Source organism: Chaetura pelagica, unplaced genomic scaffold (genome assembly GCF_000747805.2).
Source record: "Chaetura pelagica isolate M959 unplaced genomic scaffold, ChaPel_1.0 scaffold36, whole genome shotgun sequence".
NCBI classification, from domain to species: domain Eukaryota; kingdom Metazoa; phylum Chordata; class Aves; order Apodiformes; family Apodidae; genus Chaetura; species Chaetura pelagica.
In genome coordinates this window covers 2,985,965-3,011,783 of record NW_009953726.1, presented here as the reverse complement: position 1 = coordinate 3,011,783, position 25,819 = coordinate 2,985,965, and the positions used below count along the sequence as shown (strand labels likewise).

The 25,819-nt window shown below is 36.3% G+C and overlaps 1 protein-coding gene across 1 annotated transcript in view; it reads right to left on the bottom strand.

Moving 5' to 3' along the window:
• The window catches only part of LOC104391410 (chromosome unknown open reading frame, human C14orf39), a 30,684-nt gene extending 7,851 nt beyond the window's left edge, over positions 1-22,833 (bottom strand). The window contains exons 1-10 of the mRNA XM_010000682.1: positions 22,785-22,833; positions 22,417-22,473; positions 19,220-19,346; positions 13,746-13,835; positions 8,712-8,899; positions 8,201-8,243; positions 7,660-7,780; positions 6,374-6,468; positions 1,709-1,848; positions 1,176-1,255 (exon numbers count right to left, since the gene is read on the bottom strand). Of these exons, the coding sequence (XP_009998984.1) occupies positions 1,176-1,255; positions 1,709-1,848; positions 6,374-6,468; positions 7,660-7,780; positions 8,201-8,243; positions 8,712-8,899; positions 13,746-13,835; positions 19,220-19,346; positions 22,417-22,473; positions 22,785-22,833 (990 nt within the window). The remainder of the gene's footprint in view (positions 1-1,175; positions 1,256-1,708; positions 1,849-6,373; positions 6,469-7,659; positions 7,781-8,200; positions 8,244-8,711; positions 8,900-13,745; positions 13,836-19,219; positions 19,347-22,416; positions 22,474-22,784) is intronic.
• Between the last annotated feature and the right edge of the window lie 2,986 nt (positions 22,834-25,819).

Sequence of the window (25,819 nt, the reverse complement as noted above, 5' to 3'; positions counted from 1 at the left end):
CACTCAGCTGCTACGCTTTCCAACATGCCTTTCTGAAGCACAGCAACCTTCTTTAAGAACTGTTTGAAAATTCTTCTGATCTTGTTCCACCCAGTCTAGCCATTGCCCGTAATGTTGCCCTATCTTATGAAGGCTTCTTCTACTGCAGGTTTGCTCTAAAGCATTTCGTGATTCACTCACTTCATCTATCATCTCCCTTGAAATTCTTTAGAAATTCACAACTGATTCTGTTTATTTTTAACTTGACTATTTTTGTTGTTCATTAAAATAAATAGATTCAGTGAGATGTCCTTTATATAGAAAGGTTTTGGTATAGAAACTTCTCCAAGCTTCTGCACAGCAAAACACAGTTGCAAACTATGTATTTTATCTCTTATAGCCTTACTTTATCTGAGTGCTCCTTTTATACTTTAATAATCTATTGGTCCTACGAATGTTCTTGCACTTTATGACATTTTATTGGTGGTTTTCATAATTGTGCAAGTAGTTCCTATAAGTTGTTTCTGGATTGGTTTATTGTGTTTCTATATTCAAGATATTAAGCTGAAATACACTCCACCTTTTCCACAAAAGTACCATAGGAACTATTTGTTCATGGGTGAGAGATAGAAAATGTAGTTGTTGACTCCTCAGCTGTTCAAAGCAATGCTGCTTGGGGTTTTATTGCTCTCTGCCAGACTTTAGTTTCCTCTTAAACCTCAGAACTGAGCTGTTAACTGTAGGCAGCCCTGAATAGCACCTTGCATATTTAGCCCTTTATGAGTTACTTCAGTATGGAGCAAATAGCTGATGACTAGTCAGTAAGAGAAGGTTATGTTCCTCCTTTAAAATTCAAAAAAATATGCTACATACAACCAAGTGCATCTACAAGGATTATTCTAAATTTAAAAAAACTATTATACAAAATTATTGGTTAGATAGTCCACCTCAAGTTTGGCATTAAGATGCTCACTGTGACTACCAGTTGCACTTCCTAAGAACATACATAGAAATGAACACCAAAGAAAGATATTTATTATGATAACCAAGCATTAGCAAAGTACCAAGATTAGCATCCTGGTCACAGTGTTAAAAAGTTTTACGTAAGATATAATGGCACTAGGTATATTAGAAGTGCTTTAAATTTAAACAGACACATATACTCTCATGTTTTTAGCAGTGTGAGACCTTCATACCTGTGATGAATTATCTGCAAGGCTGGAGGAACTGCTAGTGGCCACTGAAAGTTCCATAGGTTTTTCTCTTTCTTCTCTCCCTAAATTAACAAATATTACTTAATATTGTCTATAGGATTAAGTATCCAAAGCATGACATTATTAAACTGAGCTTTCAAACAAAGCTTATGCATTTTCCTGTTACCAAAAAGCTAAAAGAAAATTATCATAAAATAAGAAAATATGCATTAACTTACTGCAAATAACACACAGTTAATGTTTACTGTATTTATGCAAACAGTGCTAAAGGTATATTTCAGATTTTTCTGACACTATCCACCAGGTATACTTGTCATGTTACTTCTTGCACAGATAAGAGAGGAAGTAGACAGAAGATTTTCAGAACACAGAGACAAGGTTAAGTACCCAACTTCATTAAAAGCCTGGCTTCAGCTATCACAGAAGAAGTTCACTAAATTTGTTATCATGGTTTCCATTCATTTACACAGAAATAATCCAAAATCCTCACAGAAAGATCATTAAACACACTTCACCTGTTTCTGTTCGTTGCATGGACAATCTAAGACTCTGTACAGACTGGACTAGTTTCTGAGGAAGGCATGGGACATGTAGTGGTTTATACAGCTGATGCTTCTCATTTGGCAAAGATGGATGTTCTTTCTCTTCAAATACCCTTTAAAAAGTTTAAAAAAAATAAGTTAAGAATTTGAAAAGAAAGGAAATAATAAAATATAACTGCATCAAATAAGTGGAGTTCTCAAGGGAGATGCTTGCTGCCAAGGAGGTTCTACCTCTTTCAGCTCCAGCAGTTGATAAAAAGTGGAGTTTTCTTTAAATAGTATCAGAGAGAGCATATCACTGAAAGCTGAAGACATAAAGTAGTAATAAGCCAATCATAAGTACATTGCTGACTTAAATTTTGTCAGTATCAAAGAAAGTATTAGTAGTTTGAGGTTTTACATTTGAATCACAGTACTTCATTATTGTCATTCTGAAATCACATTTTCACATATAAAACCACTTTTTCTGTCTCTGAGATTTTCTGGAATACTCATTCACACTGTACATACACAAAAGAGAAAACTGCAGCAAGTGTTTTCAGTTGTGGGATAATGATCTGTGTAGGGTAAATAGGCTTTTACAGTGTAGAAAGACAAAGGTTAGCTGAACAATGAAGGGTAAAGTGGCTATTTGGCAAAGAAACATTTACCATTTTTAAAAATAATGAGTTCTGTTTTATTTTCTCTCTGGTATTCCTGCTTAGCACTGCTGTGCTTCTAGCTACAACATCTGATTTATAGCTGACTAAGTAAAGTTACTCAGAACAAATGAAGAATTGAGTCAGTCTTTTTGTTCTCAAAATTTTCCATAAATAAAAACAACATAAAATGTAGGATGCACTTTATAAGGTAGTGTGGACCAAAAATCATTAACACTACTAAAAAAATACCAAGTTAGAAGAACTGGCTAAGATATATATAAGTATATACTAATACGCACAGTTACGATCACATAAAACCATGAATGCACTTCAGTCAAATAATTGCAACTAAAAGAACTGTCTTCACCTGTAAAGTTCCAGATGCACCTGGTGCTGTGCTGGACCAAGACCTAACAAACTATATAAACCACATACCACCTAAGACAACAATAAAAAAACCAAAACAAAACAACAAGAATAATATGTTTTTATAGAAATCCGTATTTCTTTCAGTTACAGTGATGATGAATATTGCCTGTGTCAAGAAAGGGTACTACAGGAAATAAGATGTGTATATTGCTGGTTTATCTTCACATTCAGATGCAGAGAGTGCAAAAACAAGAAGAAATAAAAAGAGAGCAGAGCACAAAACCCCAGCTAAAACTGTTCCACTTTGTTCAAAATGGCCTATTTGGCCACTTTACCACAATCATCATTCCAAAACGAATTGAACAAGTCTGCTGCTGCAAAGACCCTGAGTTAGACTGCCATGAACCATTTATTTTATTTTTTTACAGACTTAAAATGTCAAATTGTGTTTTTAAAAGTTCCTGGAGCCAGTTTCCGTTTTGTAGAGCCCAGCAGACAACTAGGTTTGTAAAAACTCACTCTCCATGAAAACAAGCATTCTTTTATTATGCATACGTATTCCTACAAATGTATCAATGGCAGCTTTACAGGCGGGACTCAGAAGCTCTTACACATTTTTAAAGTAACAAAACCTTCCAAAAGAGCATATAGTAAAATTTTTCTCATATGCATTATACCTGCTTCCTTCTCTCCCCAAAAACACAAGGAAAAAGCCCACGTACATCTTCCCTGGCATAATTAATCACCACAGAAAAAAAATCACAGAATCACAGAATCCTAGGGGTTGGAAGGGACCTCGAAAGATCATCTAGTCCAACCCCCCTGCCAGAGCAGGGTCACCTAGAGTACATCACACAGGAACTCATCCAGGTGGGTTTTGAATGTCTCCAGTGAAGGAGACTCCACACCCTCCCTGGGCAGCCTGTTCGAGTGCTCTGTCACTCTCACAGTAAAAAATTTTTTTCGGATATTCAACTTGAACCTCCTATGCTCCAATTTACACCCATTACCCCTTGTCCTATCACTGGTCATCACTGAGAAAAGCCTAACTCCGTCCCCCTGACACTCACCCCTTACATATTTGTAAACATTGATGAGGTCACCCCTCAGTCTCCTTTTCTCCAAGCTAGAGAGACCCAGCTCCCTCAGCCTTTCCTCATAAGGGAGATGTAATCAAACTGCACACTGAAGTTCAGAATTATCCAAATAGCAGTAAGAAAGATTATTTGCCTTCTTTCTCTTCTTCATTGTTAGTAGACATCTGAGTAGATTTAAAAAATCATTCTCTTGATCCACACTGCAAAATCTGTAACTTTTTTTACTAAAGTGCAAAGAAAAAAGTAGATACTCGTAAGTCAAAATAAAATCCCATTTCAGTAGCAGTAGTTTCTTCTTTATAGCACAATGAAGCCCAAAGTCTAGTATGACTTTGTCATCTCTATAGGAATCAAGTACACTTGATTTTACCTATGCAGCTTCACTTGAAATCAAGATCAGGGCTTCAAAAGAGTTGAGTCCTATTTGGTGACTGATGAGAACTCTTGATTTGGAAATGTTAACTATTATACATCTCTGCATAGCTGGTGAGCTGAGAACACCCACTAATCAGAGCAAACAGCTGGTGTGAGAAGAGGAACCTGTTTTTGCAGTCAGCCTCAGGAATGACTGACTGGCCAGCAATACCTGATTCAAACTACAATGTTCCAAGCTTATAGATGAACAGTTCCCAGTGTTACTATCCTCCTGCCCAAAGGAGATATGTAATACACATGTATTAACACCTATTCATTAACTTGCAAGCTGGTTTCCTGTCTTGTAGCCCTCTAAAAGTGTTTCATGGGTATTAATAGTACATTGTTCTGCTCAGTGTTTTCAATGCCTTGTTTAGCTCTCCCTTGATGCTGGTGGTTTCTCTTCATGCTGGTCTGCACCCGTTCATGGAGATATCACAGCACCTTATTTCTTCTTCTTCTTTTGTGGTAGAAGATGAAGATACGTTCTTTTTCTTCACAAAGGTGTCTTTGCTCAGTAGTGACCTCACAGTGACCACAAAACAGCTCACAAGAGACTGCTGCCTTTGGTACCTATATTCTGCTGTTACACTTTTGTACATTGCCTTGAGTCTGCAAAGGTTTGAATTCATAGGACTCATTATCTTGGCATATTTTCTGTTTGCCTTTCTTTTTTTTTTAATCACAGTGTTTATAATCACAGATTGATAATGCACCTATTTTTAACATCAGTAGTTACCCAATCAGACACTTCTGAGGTTTTTAGTACACTAATTCCAAATACAGATTTTCAACAACAATTTTTATGCCACTTTCTAAAAGCCTTTATGTCATGGGTATCTTTGACATAATTAAGTTTTTAAATTTACTCTAGTAAAAAGCTATTCATTAACAATCAGGTAATGGTCTGACACCATACCTCAGGTAAATGCATACATGGAGGTTAAAAGGCAATGTGAGTTGGGATGGTGGGATTTGTTTACAATATTTTATAACTGTGATGCAAGCCATGGAATTATTGCTTCAGTAAGAGCACCAAAAAGAATCTATTGGATGCAGTCAAGACACAGCTTCAGGTGAAGACACAAGCCCCTGGAGGCTCCGTGACAGGGAGGTACCCTCTCTCTAGCAATACTCTAGCATTGCTCTAGCAATGAACCCTGTGAACTTTCCATGAGGAGCCTGACTGAGAGCTTCTTACACCTCCCTGCAGAGCATAGATCTCTGCCTTTCATAATAAATCTTTCACTGGCATTTTGCTTTTTGCAGACTGGGTTTCTTTGAAAATTCAATGAGAATGCTTCCCATCTTTTTTCTTTTCAGCTGTCCTTAAAGCTAAGTGGAATTCTTGCTTCCTTGTGTTTCTGAGGTCATCAATTACAAAAAGCTCACATAAGAAGGTAAAATGGGTGTAAAGGTTTAAACCACAAAAAATAATAATCTGAATAATTCATAGGTCTGTGAGAAGATGTTAAAGACCCGAATTGCATCTGATTATTAAAATGACACATTTCTACAGACCCACAGTCCACTAAATCCCTGTATAAGACCTAACCAGTTTCTGTTTCAGGTATGCCATAATGTACTTGGACATTCTTTTGGACATATTTTCAGTTTGAAATTGATGAAATTGTCAGCTCTAAGGGTGGTGTATCAGCATTCACAAGGACTCCAGATAAGTGCAAGACAGTCTTGATGGTGATTTTCAGTCATTGCAATTGAGCTCAAACTAATGAGTACCAGTTGTAAATGACCACTGACTAAATTACTAAGCCATTAATCCTCTCTATAAAACTTTCACTCATGCTTGTTTTTCAAAACTAAATTAAGAGTTAAATTTCTTAAGTACCAGCTGTGAGGAGCAAAGGTTTCCACAAAATACTTTTGAATAGTATGTTTCCAGATGCATTTATTTTCAAATAATCAAAATTTGCCACCATCTTAACCTCAAGAAATATAAAACTTCTTAAATTACATAATGAAATCACATTAAGAGGGTTGGAGAAACTTGCCAGACACTGTTTAGCAACAGTTTCTGTTTTGTGGCAGTCTTTTTTGTAAATGTTGAGAGAGTAATCTGGATGAATGCAAGGCAGAGAAATAATTTTTAAGTATACCTTTCTTTGAACTCCTTTGGCTTCTCTAGACTTTTCTGATCTTTTCCTTCAATCATTTTGGAAGTATTTTGATCTTCTTTAGTCTGTTCAAATGTCTTAAAAGATAAAGAAAAAATAAAAATAAAAAAAGCTTGAAAAATTGTAGCTACATCGTGCAAATGTTTTCTAAACTTGATGAATCAGTGCACAGTAGCAGAGTTTTTATAGCCAAAACTATCTGAAGAAATAGGCAGAATAAGGGTCAAGAGAGGCACTATTTTTTTTTTACACCAACTATAACAACTGGAATAAAAACTGAAGTTTTTGAGCAATGAACCAATGTAACTATTCAGAACAAGGAGCTACTTACATGGTCTCCTTCATAGTTATAAATAAATTCACCACATCCCTTCTTACTCTCTGTTTATACAGCACATACCATGTTAGGAACTTTGGGCTTTGAGTGTCAAACAACATCACAAAGTATAAATAGCAAACACCACTTGTGCACAGTATGCTTGTATCAGCATGAGGCTGCCTGCAGTGGAAGCAGCTGACACAGCAGTGAAGGGACTCCTTGATCATCTGATCCAGAGGGGTAAAAATGTCCTGATGTAATACCCATAAAAACTCACCAAACTCTTTACAAGATTGGTCTGCTGCACTGCTGAGGCTTAGGAGAGACCTTTTACCCCCCAGAAGAGGAGTGGGTCAAAATGCTGTCCTGAAGCAGCCCTGTTTTCTTTGGAAGAGTAACCCTTTTGGAGCAAGTACTACTTCTGGTCAGTGGGACTGTACTGATATCCTGTCTAAAATCAGCCAGTTTTACCCCTAAGTATTATTTATCCACACATTTATTGTTGGGGGGAAGGACTTTACATGACTCTTACTGTAAAGCAAATTTAGTTAAACACATTCATATGAACAAAACCTTGAAAACCAGCAGGACCTGTGAAAAGTGTTTGCTCCTGCCCTGGGGCTCACTGAGGGATGGCCCTGCTAGATTTTGAAGTGTATTCTCTGGCCCTCTTGAGTTAGCACGAAAGTCACCACAACACGGGGCCTTGATGGAAACTGTGGTGTAACTAGAGGTCAGCAGAAAGCAAACTTGAAGAGCATTTACATTCATGGACCCTTCTTACCTAAGAAAACATATGTGATGATACAGAAGCATAATTACTAACACTGCAATCATCCTGCTGGTCAATGTGTTTGAAAATACAACTTTTTAATGTTTAAAAAAATATATTGTTGGTATATATGCCCACATATAAAAGTGTATTTATATAATAAAATGAAATAGTTACCTTTTTTAAATAATTTATTTTCATTTCTAATTCCTCTGCTTCTTTTTGTAGTTCAATGGACTCTTGCTTGGTAACTGCAGCAAGCTTCAACATTTCCTGTGTTTTTTGCCTTGAAGAAGCACTTTTGTGTTATGGAACATGTCTTGCAGCATTACTTTTTTTCAAGCAAGGGACACTACCAGATCCCTCACACCTCTTTGCCACAAGCACAAATGCTAGAGTAACAGAAAGCTCTGACAAATCTACATTTCTTAGAAAAGTCTACAAATTTAATTCAATTTATACTTCTCATCCTTCATGAAGCATTTTGACTGGGATGCCATTAAGTGAAATTTACTTTTCTTTCACCAAAGTGCTCCCATAAATTTAAACTGAAGAGTACCATTTGATCTTCATTTTTCCAAGGGAAATGCCAATGTTGCCACTTTAGACATAAGTATATAAAAAATTACTATAGTTTTCAACAGAAAGAAAATTACATGAATGCTAAATATAAACTTTCTTCCATGCAAACTGCATAAACACTATGAATCAAGGATACATCTCTACAGCCCAGTCATTTAGGGATTTAAAAGGCATTGTCTCTGCAGAAATAAAATTTCATTTCAGATCATTAATTCACAAATCTCATTTCTTCACAAATACAAGATAAATTAATAGCTCAGGAGCACTTAGTGTACGTAACAGAAATAGCAGTATAACAGAGAGTAATGCCATTAAAAACAGCACTAAAAAAGATATGACAAATAAATGTAAAACTTTGAGAGGCTTGTTCTAAAGTCATTTTAGAACTGTCTACCCCACTAATCCCAAAACCTCTCCCCATTACATTCATGTGTTGGAGGAATGAATATTAGTATCTAAACTCCAAATTCTTGTTCAAAGTCTCAGTTTGCTACAGATTTTTTCTTTAAAATGGTAGAACAAAAACAAGACTTTTTATTAGCTTAAGAGAAACTGGAAAATTAGAGGGTTTGGTTTCCATACAGCACTTTTAATATGCAGTGCACTACCAATAGACCCTACTGTAACAGCATTGATAATAGTAGTACCCAGAATATCCAAGCAGGAATCTTCTTTCCATTTGTATTTTTCAGCATGTTTCAAGACTCTGTTTTGGATTTCTTCTAGCTCTTTCTTTTTTTTGTAATACTCCTGGGCAAGAGGACTTTCTGCATATTTCTCACGGTGCTGCTTCAGGATCTCTTTGTACTCAGTTATACAGTTCTGATACATTTTCCTATAAAAATATATGTAGTTTAGTTGGGGTTTTTTTTCACATTAAGCCATTTTCATCAGGGAAAAAAAAAAACTATCAACTTATGGCATGATCTCATGTTGTCCTGGAAAAAAGTCAGATTTTATTTAGAATCATCAGAGGATCAGAATCGTAGTGTTTGGTGTTGGAAGGGGCCTTAAAGACCATCTAGTGCCAACCCCCCTTCATGGGCAGGGACACCTCCCACCAGACCAGGTTGCTCCAAGCCCCATCCAACCTGCCCTTCAACACTGCCAGGGATGGGACAGCCACAGCTTCTCTGGGCAACCTGTGCCAGGGTCTCACCACCCACACTAAAGAATTTCTTCCTGATGTCTAACCTAAATCTCCCCTCTTCCAGTTTTAATCCATTACCCCTTGTCCTCTCACTACAAGCCCTAGTAAAAAGTCCTGTATTAAATTTACAGTAAAGGAGAGTGTGGCCTGGCATCCCATAATTCCAGGAGCTTGATGCATCACTGGATGAAGAGCTGCCTCCAAGGGGATGCTGAGTAATCTGTGCCTGACCCAGGGAAGCCTTAAATACACACATTAGTCACACTAAAACAATGGGACTATTCATGTTAAGCAAACACTTCAATGTTTAATTGGCAACGAGCCAGAACCCTCAGCTTCTTTTAGAACTGCCCTCTAAATTAATGTCACACTAACACTATTTCACTACCATCATGTGAGCCCATATCTCCAGAGGATTAAAGTAGGCAGCATCAAGTAATGTTCATGGCATTTTTAAAGCCTTCAATCAGCTTTTGAAAAAAAAATTAAATGGTGTTATAAAAACAAACAAATACCATAAAAAGAATGGGGTGTAATTCATCACATGAACCTGCAAACTGATCAATATTGTTGGGAAAGAAGAGACACAAAAGTGCTGTTGCAGAGAACAGCCATCCTCTTAAGTCAAGGAGAGTGACTGCTCTGGAAAACAATTTCTGACATTGGAAAAGACTTGGTTTTTTATGTCTTCCTGCAAGAAATTTGCAGGGCAGATTGCTGATGACAGACCAAATATTTAACAGTCTCATTGGGATGAGTCTTTTTTTTTACACCAATAATGCTGCTAGGCATAACTTTTATTACAGGTAATTTCCAGCACAGAAGTGCTATCTTGTGGGAAAGATGAATAATTAAAATTGCAATCAGGGAACTGATTCTGGTTTGTAATGTCACACACAGGTAATTAAACATAGGCCTGCAGGAATTCTGCAGTACCCACACAGACAAGGTTTTAAAATTATGAGTAACACCAACCAGTGCCCAGTAACTGTATTTCTCTCTGCATTTGAAAGGAAAAGCTTAACAACTGCTCATAATGGAATTAAAATATGTTTGTTGTTTTTTAATATTGATATTCTATGCCCTTAATCCTGAAAATAAGATAAATTTAGGAATATGTAAAATATATCATTAGAGTCTGATGGTGAGCATTGATTCAGATGACAGAAGTTTATAAAGAGAAATCACAGCTACAGACATCCAGCATGTATCACTAACTCAGACTATTCATTTAACTGAGAAAGAAATATTACACAAAATTGCTTGATATTAGAATATGCCAATAGAAAATCACAGAAGGTGAGGGAAATGTCATCCACTAGGAAAAGGCTGAGTGAACAATAGAGAGAGGCAAATTTAAAAATACTAAATTATGAGAACACCTTTGGTTTAGCCAGAAACTCCTTTATGAAACAAATGATGGTACACAATAGCAACCAAAGCCAGAGACCCACCTGTTTACCTGCACCATGAATACAGCCAACATTAAGAAGCAGCTCTCACTGCTTGCAAAGCAGACAGTATTCCTCTCTAAGGAACCTCTTATCTCAAGCTGCTATCAATCATTTAAACACAGCATGATTGAAAGACAGACAGTCCTGGCTGCCCTCGGGCTAGACCAGGCAATGGAAGAGAAAAATCTGTGCCCAAATTCTGTAGTAGAAGCTTCTGCTCTTACAAAAGGAAACAGAAGTCACAAGACAAAAAAAAAATAATCTTAATTTTCAAATAAAACTACACTCCAGGCACAAATTCCATTTATATTGACTGAAGTTCAACACACTTGTTTAGGGAGAAGTAGCAGAGCAACATGAGATCAAGCCAACATTAAGAAGCAGCTCTCACTGCTTGCAAAGCAGACAGTATTCCTCTCTAAGGAACCTCTTATCTCAAGCTGCTATCAATCATTTAAACACAGCATGATTGAAAGACAGACAGTCCTGGCTGCCCTCGGGCTAGACCAGGCAATGGAAGAGAAAAATCTGTGCCCAAATTCTGTAGTAGAAGCTTCTGCTCTTACAAAAGGAAACAGAAGTCACAAGACAAAAAAAAAATAATCTTAATTTTCAAATAAAACTACACTCCAGGCACAAATTCCATTTATATTGACTGAAGTTCAACACACTTGTTTAGGGAGAAGAAGTAGCAGAGCAACACTGTGAGATCAAAGAACTGACATTTCCCAAACTTCAAGTAGAAAATTGCATTAATCTATTTGGTTTCCTACAGGGGCAGAAAAATTAGTAGATAGAAGGTCTGGGGAATCTAAGATTCTTGATTTACTGAAGATTTGTTTATACTGTACCAAATTTCCAAGGTATGAAAGGTAGGAAAAATTTAGTTCTATTTAATCTCCAAACAATAACAGAGCAACAAAGAATTTTGCTGATATAAAATAAAGAATGCATTAGAAATAAATTTTAAAAACATAAATAAGTATAATAATTTATTGTAGCAGGTACATTTCAACCTCCAAAAATAATCCTCAAACTTTATTTTTTCCCAAAATTTATTTTCCACAGATTTATGACCTTATATAGTATAGTGTGGTATTCTTCAGAAATTGTAACTCTTTTCCTAAGTAATTCACATCCTCCACACATAGATTTCATCACTGCACACATCAAAGTCATTAGAAAAAGAAGAGCACCCACAAACCCCTGAACATTATGTGGATGGCTATTTATACCTCTTTCCTTCTTCATATCACTTATTTTCAGGATGAACTTCCAGTTCATGTAAGAGTTCTTATGTCTTCTTGAAGCCAATAATAATGAAAAAAAATGTGGAATGTTTTTAAAACCTCCATTATAAGTGCTTAATTAAATGCAAACTGATCTGCCCATCTTTTTGGAACATCTTGCCATCTAAAGCAGCATGTCCTCAGTGCCCCCAGATGCTCAGTGCATAAAGTTCTAAATGTACTTCTTTTTCTTTCTAATTTAAATATTGAGAATCTGCTGAATGCACATCTTGCTGATTTGAATATATCATCAAATGCTTCAGTAAAGAGGGACTATATTTAAGAGGTCACTTCTGTAAAATACACAAATTACGTTTTTTATTATTTATAGTCACAATGTCTTATCATTAAGCTCAGGAAAACAGATCAAACACTTTCACGTTGGAATTGAAACTAGTTATCTAAAGAAGCAATTTAAAAGTAATGCTTCTTTGGCTTGTCAGCTCAAATTAGTGAAAGCCAAAACGGTTCATAGAAAGCCAATTTAGCCTTATTTTTCACCAAGTAGAGAGCTCTGAACAGGAAGAAAACAGGGAAGCTACTGAGTTAATTAAAGGCTATCAGGCAGGCTATTTCTGCTGTCTTGGACAGCTGGCAAAAAGAACACTAACAAAATAATCAAAGCCAGTGTTTTAAATTACCTAAGGTTACACCTCTAAATTGATATTTAGGTATCTAGATGGGCTTGTCATCATTTTGTCACCATAGGGATAACCAACCTCTTCCCCTTCACAAGCAGATCAGTACAAGTGAGCAACCTCTGTAAAATGAAGAGCATTTTTACCTGGGTTAAATAGAACTTCAGAAGGTTAACTTGGCACAGCATATGTTGAACCTTTCAGTGAAAACCTTCAGGAACTGTTTTCTAAGCCACTGAATGTAGGCAGCTACATTGCACAACTAACATTTTTTTTTTTAATGCAGAATTTAGTTAATGAAGATTAAAAATCTGCAATGCCACTTACTGAACAGAATTGAATTTGCAATTAATACTAACTAGAATCTTACCTACATCTGGTCTTAAAATTGTTTTAGACCAGGCTTTCCTGAGGCACTAACCCTGTTTCTCAGGATCTAATATTTGCATGCTTTTATGGTCATTTTGAAGAATATACAGAATATACAAAAATTCTATTTCTAATTCTAATAATCATATGCTATTCATATTAATGTACAAATTAAAAAATTATCTGAATGCTTTCAATTTTTATTTTACTGAGTCCTTCTTAACTTACTTATTCACATATTAATTTAAAGGCTTTGGTTGGATGAAATGATACTTCTGGGGAAAAAAAAACAAAACATAAGACATGTATTTTCATAAAAGTCTTCCCAAACCTGAACATATGAAACCACTGAAGTCACAGTACACATGAAAACTTCATAATAATGGCCAAAAAAAATAATTCATAGATTAAACTTAGGTATGCTCTTGTAAATACGCTCTGATATTTCATATTTCTGCCAAAACTGAAGCATTCGTTGCCTTTATTTCTTGGGTGATTCTTGAAATCATAGCCAACTGAACAATGTTCTGAAAAATAATAATAGGCTTTTGGGAAGCAATTGAATTTGAAGAAGCCATACATCATCCATTGGTAAGTACAAAATAACATATGGCCTCATTGTAATGTAAAATGAAAATAATTTCAATCTCTCAGTCACTTACACTACCTGTAAAAGTTTACAACAATGTTCTGATGCAGACCTGCACTATCTTTGCTGATCAATTTAGACAGAGTAGCAAGTACCACTGCTAGAAACCTCATCTCACATGATCATAGATACCTCTCATTTTCTACAGATTCTTGTAAAGCTTCAAGTTCATTTTTCAAATATTCTTCATGCCTGCTAAGAATTGCATAGGTAGGTTTCCAGCTGTAGAGAAAGTGGGGGGGAAAAAAACAACAAAGAAAGAACATAAGCCTTTTTTCCTAATAAAAAGCCATTCAGAAACAAAGATATCAAGTTACTTTAGCTAACTTACCAGAACAGGTAATGTACTTACTGTTTTGAAAGTCAAATACAAGAAACAGAAACAAGTATAAGTACAGAAACAAAAGAAGAAATATAAGTACAGAAAGCTTTTACTTAAATATATTTATTTTCTTAAAATTTTAAAGCTGTACATTCAAGAATATATATATATATATATTTAGGATTAACAAGTATTATAAAGCACTTTTTAAAGAATAAATAGAGTGAGCCTAAAGCTAGGCAATTAGGCATCTAAATCCATATACGAAGTACTCAGAACAGCTACATCAGTAAATCTTTTAGGTATATATGATCTTCTTTCTAGAGAAGCACACAGCTACGTTCTCATCAATGTCACCAGCACCTATCTCATACCTAAAAACAAGCAGCAGCCACAAATTCAGCATTTCCTCCATTTGCTAGGCAGTTCCTGCTCAGAGAAACAGCCGGAAAATGATGTTGTCTTCAGACACCAGGAACACTGACATGGCAGTTTGGAGTCACAGATCCACACACCATCCCTTACTGACTAGATCTGAACTCAAACTCTGCCCCTACAGGAAAATACGCCAGCTAATAATTAACAATATGTTAATAGCAGATAAGAACTGAACTTCACTTGCTGTCAAGTAACATTCTTTTCTGCCTCTAAGTCATAATTCACATATATTTTCACATTTTATGGAGTTGGTGTCTGGCTATGTAGGCTGTCTACATTGTAAAGGCACCCATTCCAGTCACCTATCCCCAAACACAAGGTGCTGAGTGGCTCTTTCCCAGCTTCTTACTAAAATCCCCTACAGCAAACTGCTAGGTCCCACATTCTGTAACGCTTGGCCTGGATCTTTTCTCATGTGGCTCCCCTATGGCCCTGAAACACAATTAATCCATTTTTTGTCCTTCTAATTTCAGGAGCCTCCTACAACATGAAAGATATGATGCAATCCACCAAAGTGATTTTCTTACAGCAGGATGCTGTAGATTGTACTGAAAGTACAGCAAATGCAGGGAATACATTCAGGACTTAGTACTAGTGAATTAATAATGCTGTCTTGACATCCAGGTACTAGAGGTGCCTCTTCCCTGGATGTGGGGACTCTAGAAAACTTTCTGATTCAAGTGAAATTCAGATATAATCTTTAGGAGAGGCACATGATGCCTGAAAAAGAGAAGCCTGGATGGCTGAGACAACAGCTGTCAGAAAAGACATTTTCACACAAGGTTGTAACTGAACAAGAGGCCAGGAGGTTGCTCTGTTAAAGATGGTAAGGAACAAATTCAGAAAGCTTGGGTTTGTGGACCCTGCAAACAGCAAAAAATACCTTCACAAGACTTAACAGACACCAAAGTGTTGTAAGATAAGGGAAATAACAGAAAAATTATTGAAGTCTGCTGAACTAAGTATTTGCTATTGACAAACACTCATTCAGAGAGGATAACCTCTGTATTGACAGGTTGTCAACAGGCAACACCTGAGACACTGGGAGCTGAGATAACCAAATCATCCAAACAGACTGGGCTGGACTAGGACAGAGATACTATTTCTGATGAAAAAAAAAATCACATGCTCCTTCCAAAGGAACCTTCTACCAAAAAAAATAGCACACCCATCCTCAGTCAGGGCTTAAAGGGATCCATAAATTCCACTTTTGTCCAGAGCAAGTCACCTTAAGGCAACACAAACACCAAAAATTAAGTCGTTGTACATTCTAGGAGATGTACACACAAAACCTAATTTTAGGAACACATATCTAGATACTATCAAAGTTAGACACTGAAGGAAAAGAAGAAGGAAAAATCCATAAGGACTGAAGGGACTCAGTGGGTCTGGAACAGCAGAGGTACATTTAAAGAGTTGCATCAACAACGAGAATCACAGAATCAGAGAATCCTGATTGGAAAAGACCTTTAAAATCATCGAGTCCAACTGTCAAAAAAGGGGACAAATGGCAATACAGAACAAGGTTGGAATTGAAAAAATAATTCATTACCAGGCAGGTGAGAGCAAATAAGGATGTATGGTTCATTTTGCACTGCGTATTCATGAGTAGGGTAAGTGAAAGGCATTTTTGAATGTGAGTATGCCCTACAGTTCTAAACTGGTGGGTTTGTAACAGGCAGTCACACTAAGTATTAAGGTTTGTTTGGGCAATCACTCCAAAGGTGGAATAAAATACAGGCTGCGGTACCACCTAACTTAATGCACTTCCTTCGAGGAAACAAAGAACAAAGACATGAAAATTAATTTTCTGAACTGATTTCCAATAACCTTGAACAAAAAGATAAGGTAGTCCAGGTGATGAGAGAGCACAAGATATAATTAACAGTTACAACAGCAGCAAAATGTTGGCAATAAAAAAGCTGAATGAGAAATAGCAGCAGCCATTCAGGAAATTTAGCAGTATTGGTACAAATTGTTTGTCACCACTGGTGACTACAAATATGACTACAAAATGCTGCTTCACCATATCTACTGCAAATCCAGAAGAAAGATCAATTATTAAAGAGTCAGATTTTTTAAAAAATAAAACACAACATACTTATATAAAAATGTACTGGCACGCAAACACTTTGATATTCTACTAAAAAAACTCTGTGTCTTTCTCTGGAGGAAAAAAAACAACAAAGGAGAAAGCCATTGAGCTTTCATTAATCAAAGTGCTGAACACATTTTGTGTTACATGTTGTGTTCCCATCTGTTCTGTGGACATGCAAAAAACACCTAGTACAAGAACACTGGTGTGTAAACACAATGTGATATGCAGGATTCAATTAGCTCATCTACTAATTTGCTAAATGCATCACTGTTTCACAGGGGTTCTTGGCAGCTATCACATTTATTTGTCTTTCATTTCATCAGCTGGGGTATATAAAAATCTTTATACACAGGAATCTGAAAGCAACAAAAATATTCTGCAGTTTAGCTAGTAAGACAAGACAACAACTTCATTTTCAAGCTAGCAACATTCTGAGTTCATCTGGCCTTTTAAAAATTTGCTCCATGAAATCTCACCACCCTTAAACCCAAATTTAAAACAAACAAACAAAACAAAACAACCCACAAAACAAAACAAAAAAACCCACCCAAAACAGAAGAGAAACTATAAAATCTGAATATATTCTATTACCAGCATTTCACCAGTTCCTATTGTTCTGGGATCAATATTTCTAGCTTAAATAATTCAAAAAATTAAGTATTAGGAAACTGTCATCACTGTCTAAAAATATTTGTTTATTGTAATTTTGTGCCTTCCATTTTTTAGTGACACAGAAGAATCTGGATTTCTTTAGAAAACACAGTAGTATCCCACTATTTCTGTTTCATATCTCACATTTTTTGTAGACTTGTTGAATGATTTGTTCCAAATTTTCAAACATGCTTCAATATACTACAAAGTCTAGTAATCCAGACAAAAAGTTGTTTCTTTCAGAGCTCTATTGAGCAATACTGGTAGTTACTCAATTATGGGGGTGATTATGACTCCCAAACAATATTTCATTTTACAAACCCAGTATCAGAATCATGGCCAATATATGGGGAGTATCAACTAGAATTAATTTTAAAAGTTTAAGATGATTCTACTATGTAAGTGCTCTAATTCTCTGATCCTATAGTTTGTTTATTGCAATTTTCAGTATGTCATTAAATGACACTTTCAATAATTTAAGAAACAAAGTCTCTGCTCTTCCACAAGCATTGTCCTTCTGTGAATACATGTATTCATTAATGAGTCACTTCTCATTTTCAGTCTCTTTACACTAATGCCATTAATTATTCTTTGTAGGAGCTGAGCCAAAACCTATTGAATTTAATGATTAAAATTTAGCTCAGATCCTTAGTTCTACCCTTAATTTTTTCTTTATTTGGATGGCTTAACAGTTTGTGATTTGCAAACAGATTTGCCATTGTAAAAGATATCTAAGGAAGTTGTGTGAATTGTTTCAGAAAGTTACAAAAGTGTTCATTTTATGCTGCATCAAAGGCAAGAATTTAATGTAAAGAAAAATCAGAATTTTCTTGTCAAAGTCAAATAATTTCCTAACTCTATTTATGATACAGCTACAAATCAGTGTGGTGTGTCAATTGATTCAAACAGCTAGACACTACACCCACTGCATTCACTGATGATTCCATTATTTCTTCTTTTCAAATAGTTAAAAATAAACCTAGAAAGACCCTGATCCTATCTCTTCCTTATTTTCATTCTTAGAAACATCCAATTCTCCATTCACATCCTAAAAAAAAATTTCAAATACATGTTGTAGACATTTTTATTCAAGTACTTTCAGTATATAATTGCAAGAAGATAAAATGGTGAGAATTTGCTAACAAATCATCAGTTGAACTTCCAAGGAACTCGTCAGATCATGGAGCAATGAACACTGGAATGAAAAGACAGAACTACATTATCTGGGCCAAACTCTGTATTATCAAATATAGATTTGCTTTCTTAGCTTCCCTTGCAAACACCTATGATTTTAATTTTTAAAATTAGACATTCCATGTCAGTAAGTAAAAACTCCTTGTAACTCCTGGAGAAATGTCTCATTACTAAGATCCAAAAAGTGATCTGCATTTAAAACTTGCACTATTAGTCTGACAGAAAAAAAAAAAAAAAAATCTATAAAGAAAACAATTAACTGAAGCCCATTTCATTCATCAAAACAGCAATTTTGCAGTCTGAAGTGAAAATTAGACCAAAGCCTGCTAGCAGAAATACAAACATATCTGTATGACACATCTTAGGTGAGAAAGGGCATAGAACAAAAAGTGAGCTGAATCAAGAGTAGAAAGATGCTTCAATTTCAGGAAGCCAAATTCAGAAATAAAGAACATAATGGAGCCTTATTGTCACTGACAGTTATTAGTTATATATTTAACAGTATTCTAAATATTAAATAGTATTCTAAATAAGGTTGAAATTTTACTTAAGTCAGATGCATCAAAACATAGAAAAAAAATGCTTCTATTACCTAACTCCTAGAATACTTTAGTATCCTGCAAAGATGGTACCTATGATCTCTGAAAGCTGCTGATGCTAGTAACAATAAATATCAATTTAAATGCAGCCTGATTTTCTATAATTCACTTCTACAGGGGATGGATAAACTGCAATTTTGATATCAGATAATCTGAAGCTTGAAGAAAAAAAAAAAAAGGAGAATACTTCAGTTTTGTTTAGCATCACTCCAGTGAGAACACACACATACACATTGTTACACCACTTCCTCACGGAGTTTCTTAATTCCATCCAGCACCCAAAGTTCAGGCTATTTGTACTTACGCATTGCAGTTCTCCTTACTCCTCTCATTTTGCTTTCTCAAATTAGCAATTTCTTCATTGCTGTTATTTATATTTTCCTGCAACCTAGCAATTTCATTCTTCTTTTCTGTGATTTTCGTGGTATACACTGAAATGAAAAAATAAATTACAAAGCACAGGTGTTTGCAACGTGGGCGTGAAATAAAAAGCCTGTGCTCAGAAAGATTAAAAATTTCTTCCAAAATACTTCATGCCAGAGGATTGGACAGCCTGCAATTAAGCAAAGCAATAACCAAGTGAGTAAAAAATGTAGGGAGTTTCAGCTGTATGGCAAGTATATTAATTATTATCTAATGTTGTGATTGACTTTGGAAGAAAAAAATTGCTTGTGCTCTTTCTCCATCCCAGTCTGTATAAAACTGAAGTAACTACTAGTGGCAGAGAGCAAAGCACTCATAACAGTTAGGGCTGACCCTTGGTTTTTTTTGTAGTTCACAGTGTCTGCAGATGCTACCAGTGATGTACAGGGAAATCAGAGTCTAAGAGACTGACTGAAATACAAAAGTTTGCTTGAGATAAAGGTCTCTTTCAAACGTTTGTTTTCTTTTACAGAATGCCAGAAACATAAATGTCTTGAATGGGAAAGCTGAGTAAAAGAAGGGAAAAATCAAAATGTCACTAAAGGCATTTAAGCAAATAATTGCTGGAAACAGAAGCAGAGAAACTGAATTTAAAAGGGAATTTACTCAAGATTGGGATGTGTAATATATGATAAATTAATAAAGGAAAGAGATTAATTAATGGGAAAAAAAAAAAGGCATGATAACAACAAATTCTCAAAAATCTGTGGAGATGCCTAAGGCAGATTTTTAAATTTTTAATTCTGCCTTTCCTAATAAAAGACAGTTCATAAGATTTTTCTGAGTAAGTGATTAACAGATGATCGATTTTGTTGGACATGATCACTGTTCTTTCACAAGTAAAAGCTGTGACAGCTACTGTGCATGCTCACATTGCAATGCAATGAGCAGAATTAGGTGCACTTTTTTTTTCCTTTGTGCTGTTTATTTCTGATTTTTTCCATACAAGGTTTCAGATTAATTAGTGCCAAATCATCCCTTGCCATCACTGCTGCCCTAAAATCCTAGAAGCTGAAGTTGGTGGCCCTAAACAAAAGTCAATCACAGACATCCTGAGTTTCTCATCTACCAGACCAGGAAGGGAATCTTAGCTCTGCAAGATATGTCTTGAGTTGCTTGAATTAATGCCCGAGAACTTCAGGTTTGGGTTGTTTGGTCTAGAATAAGACCCAAAGTTCAGTTTTACAGTACTTGCTATATACTCATTTTCAACACCAGCTGCATTTATACCAGAAAAAAACAAAACAAAACACTTCTCCAAGAGAAACGTCAGTGAAAAGCAAAAGATTCTCAATGTATTTTAGTATCTTGAGTTATCCTGAATATCTTCAGCATCTTAATATTTTCAAGATCTTAAGTCAGTAAGTTGCCATTACCCAGCATGAAGTGTAACTGTTGGGCAACTGACATATGATCTTCTGGTAAAAAAAAAAAGTGTATTTGGAAGCGTCCTGCAGATGACAGTTTGACATTTACCTGCCTGTAGCATAGCTGTTTTAGCAAAATACCTATTATATAAACAAAGCTTAATATTTCATTTAGTGTCCTCTATAGATGAGCACTTCTGTGACAAGAGTGAGTTGTTCTACTCACCCGTTGATTTGCAAGGACCTTATGGATGAGATCCAGCTCACCCAGCTTCACAATGCAGGCATCCACTTCAGAACTAGGCACCCGTGGCTACAGCCACGCTCAGAGGAGACAAGCAGACATTTTTAATGCTTACTTTATCTAAGCTACTTTAAAGTCTTTCTTCTGGATAAGACAAATCATGCCCTAAAAGTGCTCATTTCTCTCCACTGGTTATAGAGGGACTCAAGCCAAAATGCTTGATGAATCCCCACACTAAAAGTCTGAGGCTGAATGCTACAACTGTTCCTCTGCCAAGTAATACTCACACAGAGACAAAATCAAATCAGCAGAACTATTTCTGGGTAACTTTTTGAAAGATTTAACCCAAGCTTTTAAAAGTCTGACTGTTGGTTCCCACATAATGAACTACCTCTGAACTGAACACACCAACAGCTATGCTGTGTCACTACACAGCCTTTGCATTTTCCCTACAAGCATGCTCATTTATAGTAAGCTTACATAAATGCTAAGAAAAACCTTAAAACCAAAGTTCAGTGATGTGACTGAAGACTTAAAACAGAATTCTAGGTGTACCAGATCTAGGGTTGCAGATGTTTTAATGTGCAAGATGCTTCAGTTTAATGTTGATCATCTTCTTAATGAGTAAGTACTTGCGTGGACATATCAGTCAAGGTTATTAGAAATGTTACCATCAACAGGAACACCAGTTAGACCAGAATTATCTCCTGTTCTTTTTTCCTGAAGGTTCTGAGCTGAGTTCTGCCTATGAAGTACCAGCGATGAGCACAGATGGCCTCAGATTGTCTAATGAATAGTTTCTCTACCACAAAGGTTCTCGTAAGTGAGTGATTCCACATAGCAGTCTGCTAAAAAAAAAAAATCAGTCCAGACCTAAGTCCATAATATTATATTGTCTGTAACTCTTGGGGGGGAAATGGTGTGGAACAAGACTTTCTCATTGAATTTACTGTCTACAATTTTAAATAAAATTACCAGCTGCTTGATTTCAAAAAAGAAGTACCAGGCTTGGGTAGGTAGTAGCAACTGAGAGAACTTCCATTATTTTAAGAAAACTGGAAGAGAGAAGAAGCAGTGAGGCAGAGGTCCAAAGCTGGAACAAACAAAAAACCTGAAGAAAGAAAGGGAGGCAAGTGGCAGATGTATTGAGCAAGCACAGCTGAATCAAAGAACTGCCAGTGACTGGGAGCAGCTACAGAGCAAGAGCAGGAAATGGCGCAGCATGAAACTGGCTGTCCATGAGACAGCTGAACAGCATTAGCTAAAAGTCGCCAGCAAAAGCAAAGTCTGCTGGGGAGAATGAGCCAGTATTGACGGCAAAAGAGGAGGTAGGGTGAGGGCAGGACACGGGACAGCTTCCATTATTGGGCTTGCTTCCGTCCCTGAGACACAGAACATGTAGCAGAACTAAGGAAACAAAAGCAGTGTGTTCAATGTCTAATAAAATGACAATTTGTCACTACTCACAATTTATCTGTTGATTCACGTGTTGCTTGGCAAAAGAAGTTTGTTCTAGCTGGAAAACTAAGAAGAATAAAAATAAAATCATATATGTATGTATACACACAAGCAAGTTGAGCTGTGAAATGTGTATGTTGTGCAGCATTAATTGCAAACTGATTAACAAATATGTTAACAAAATAATAACAATTTTACTATGAAGTAGCTGTTAGTACCCCTCTCCATAACCTCACAGCCAACAAAACATTATGTAAGCAACCATCAAAATGCTAATATAAATTATTTTACTTTAATAGAACTGTGTAAAGCAGAAAACATAACCATATGTACTGCATTAGTAATTACTAATTTAAAAAGATGGTACAATGACCCACCAAACTCCAGCAGAAGTTTGTCTAAGTTGCTCAAAAGCCTGTCACTCATTGTACAAACTGCAAAAGAAGAAGGCAGTTCAAGGATTTCCACAGTTGAAAGCTTTATTGACACAATAAACAAATTCAAATCGCAAGACAACAACATGGCTTTTAAAATAAAAGGGAAAACTACTTCTGAAGCAGTATCTAAACCACTTAGGTGGTGCTAAATTTCTCACTGATGGTGGTAATGGAGTCATTAGAAGTCTAAACCACAGTTAGGAATAAAGGAGACAGATCATTTAGGTGAAGCTTCCTGGAGCAGTTCTGTCTCTGAGAGGCTTAATGTTTTAGAAGGCATGAGGAATGCAAGGAAGATGACACTTGTGTACAAAAAGTGCAGCTTCTGCTCCAGCTGGTTTATTAAGCCTATCGACTGCAACACTGGTAATATTAAAGCTACTTATCCACCCTGCACACTCCTCCCCTAGCAAGTGCAACGTACATTTAAATCAGAAGGTATATGCATCAGTGTAACTAAAGACTACACTTATATACAATGGAAAGCAGATTATTACAAATTTATTATTATGTTTGTACAGGGCTGCTATGTGCAGAAACCCAGTTATGGGGTTTTAAACAGTTTGGGAGTCATGCCGTCTTCTAAACAGGTTGCACTCTTCTAAAAAGGTGGTTCTGGTAACATTGAGCAAAGTTATCTGGTATTTTAACTGTCCCACAATGGCTTCCCCATACCCTTGGTGCTGCGTACGAAGTAAAGCCACAACAAATTGGTGATAAGGATGAGGTTCTAATCCAGGATAAAGAGGAATGTGAAACAACTGCAGAATGGAAATAAAGTGGCATTAAGGCTACACACTGTAGCACTAAGGCTGTGGAAACGGGAGGGGGTGGGAGGAGCGTTTAAAATGCTGGATGTTTGACAGAAATTAATTTGCCCAATAGTGCAGTGAGGATCAGAAAACCTAATCCAAGTGACTGGATTAGTGTAGGCTGTGATAAAAACTCTGAGAAAGAGATGATAGTTTTACTAAATGTATTTAAAAGCTTGGAGCACTATTCCTGGTGCCTGAAAACAAGTTAGCAAGCAAAACATTTTCTGAGAATACCAAGAAAAGACTGAAAAACACTACCTCAAGTCACAGGTCAATAGAAAATATTTTTGCTTTTACACGATCTGAAAGAAAACCCAAAGTAATTCCTTTGGATGCAAAAATTAGTTTGGAGCATCAATTACAAACCTGTTCTCTAGAAACACTTTAACAATATTTTTTTGTGTTGTTTCCCTAAAAGTTAGCATAAAAACTGCAAGATATTGGGGGGCACAGAGGAAAATACACAGATTAATAAAAAGCACAAACATTACTTTAAACAGCAAATTATTTATATTGTTTGTTTATAAATCATAACAAAGCTGACCAATGGAGTAGACTGTACAGCTGCATATTATTAAAATACATACTATTCTATCATCTAGTCACTAAGAGAGTTATCATTAATTTTGTCTTTTAAATGCTTTTGTAGAAAAGAGAAACTTATTATTATTAATTAAAGCAAGTGTTCATGGCTTGTTTTCTATTTCTGTAAGTTTACAATACAACTTCTGTAGAGGGGAAAGTTGCAGAAAATGACAGTGTTTCTGAAAGCATGAGTATGTAAAATACCTGCTATTTTGGATATTGTCAAAACCAAGTCACATAACTGCAAATCATAAATGCGATTCTGTGTTGTGGTTTAAGAGGATACACGTGTCAGTAGTAGAAAGGGTGGAGAGATTCAATTCCACTGGTAATCTAGAGGATGCTTGTAGATGTTAACCGTAGTTAATGCCAGCCTGAAACAAAAGACACTCATATTCAGGGCATTTGATTACTTCCAGGACATGACTATAGTAAAGACTAATTCTTGGTCCTACTGGAGAAAAGTGGCATCTATTCAGAGGACGTTCTCAAATGCGGCTGTTATTTTTGTTAAAGAGAAATGTGTGCTGCACAGTAATGGGCAAAACGGCTTCAGACTGTACGTATTATTTCTAATGGTGCTATTCAGAGCCCTGCCAGAAGAAAAATATGATTACGCATCTCGCGTTTTCGCGGCACGTCAATAAAGGCAATTACACGGAATTCAATTGTGGCAATAAAGTTTCCTGCACTACAAGATTGCCCTGAGTGCAAAAACTACAAACAAGCTGCCTGATGGAGGCTCTTGCCATGATCACAGCACTGACATTAATGCCTCTTCTCACAGCAGTTACAGCAGCAGCTCCACATCCCATTCGACAGCAGCCATTTCTGGGGTCTTCATTAGGAGGTGAAAAATGCCCATAATCTATCAGGTAAATGTCTTCCTTAAAATCAGATGTTCAAATCCACCCATAGTCAGCTGGGCAACAGTATTAATTCATGTTGGTTTTATGTCATTTTAATGCCAGTTGGGCTTTTCTGAGCCCAAGCTGTGTTTCTCCTATGCCTTTCATTACTGTTTAAGCCCCTCTTAAGCGGCTGGTTATTTGGTTCTTCTTGAAACTCAGTAGAGTTCACATTCCTAGACTACCTTTTTGTATCTGTTTCATTTTTTTTAATAAATAAATAAATAAAATATGTCTTGTTGTTTATGTTCCCCCACCCCTTTCCTGCAACACCTTTTTAGGAGCCCTGTGAGAAAACGCTGCATTCCAGGACTTGCCTTCCTTTTCCAAAAGCCCTTGCTATTTTCACCGTGGCTTTCCTGATTTGAGACAATGGCAGGTATTACACCTGAGCTGATGTCCTTGCAGGGTTCGTTTATGAAGCCCCAGTTTCTAACACATTTTAAAGCGTGTGGCCACAGGGCCTTAGGTAGCCTGCTTACATTTACCAGATCCTGAGAAAAGTCAAAAGATTTACCGCATTGCCACGTTCTACTTAGCCGGGCACACAGTCAACAAAAGGATATGGCCGCAGATTATCCTCAGAAATTAAAAATCGAAGCGATTTTCCTCAGAATGCTGTTTGAGGGGGGGTAGGGGAAGGAACAACCCCGGCCTGTGGGACCCG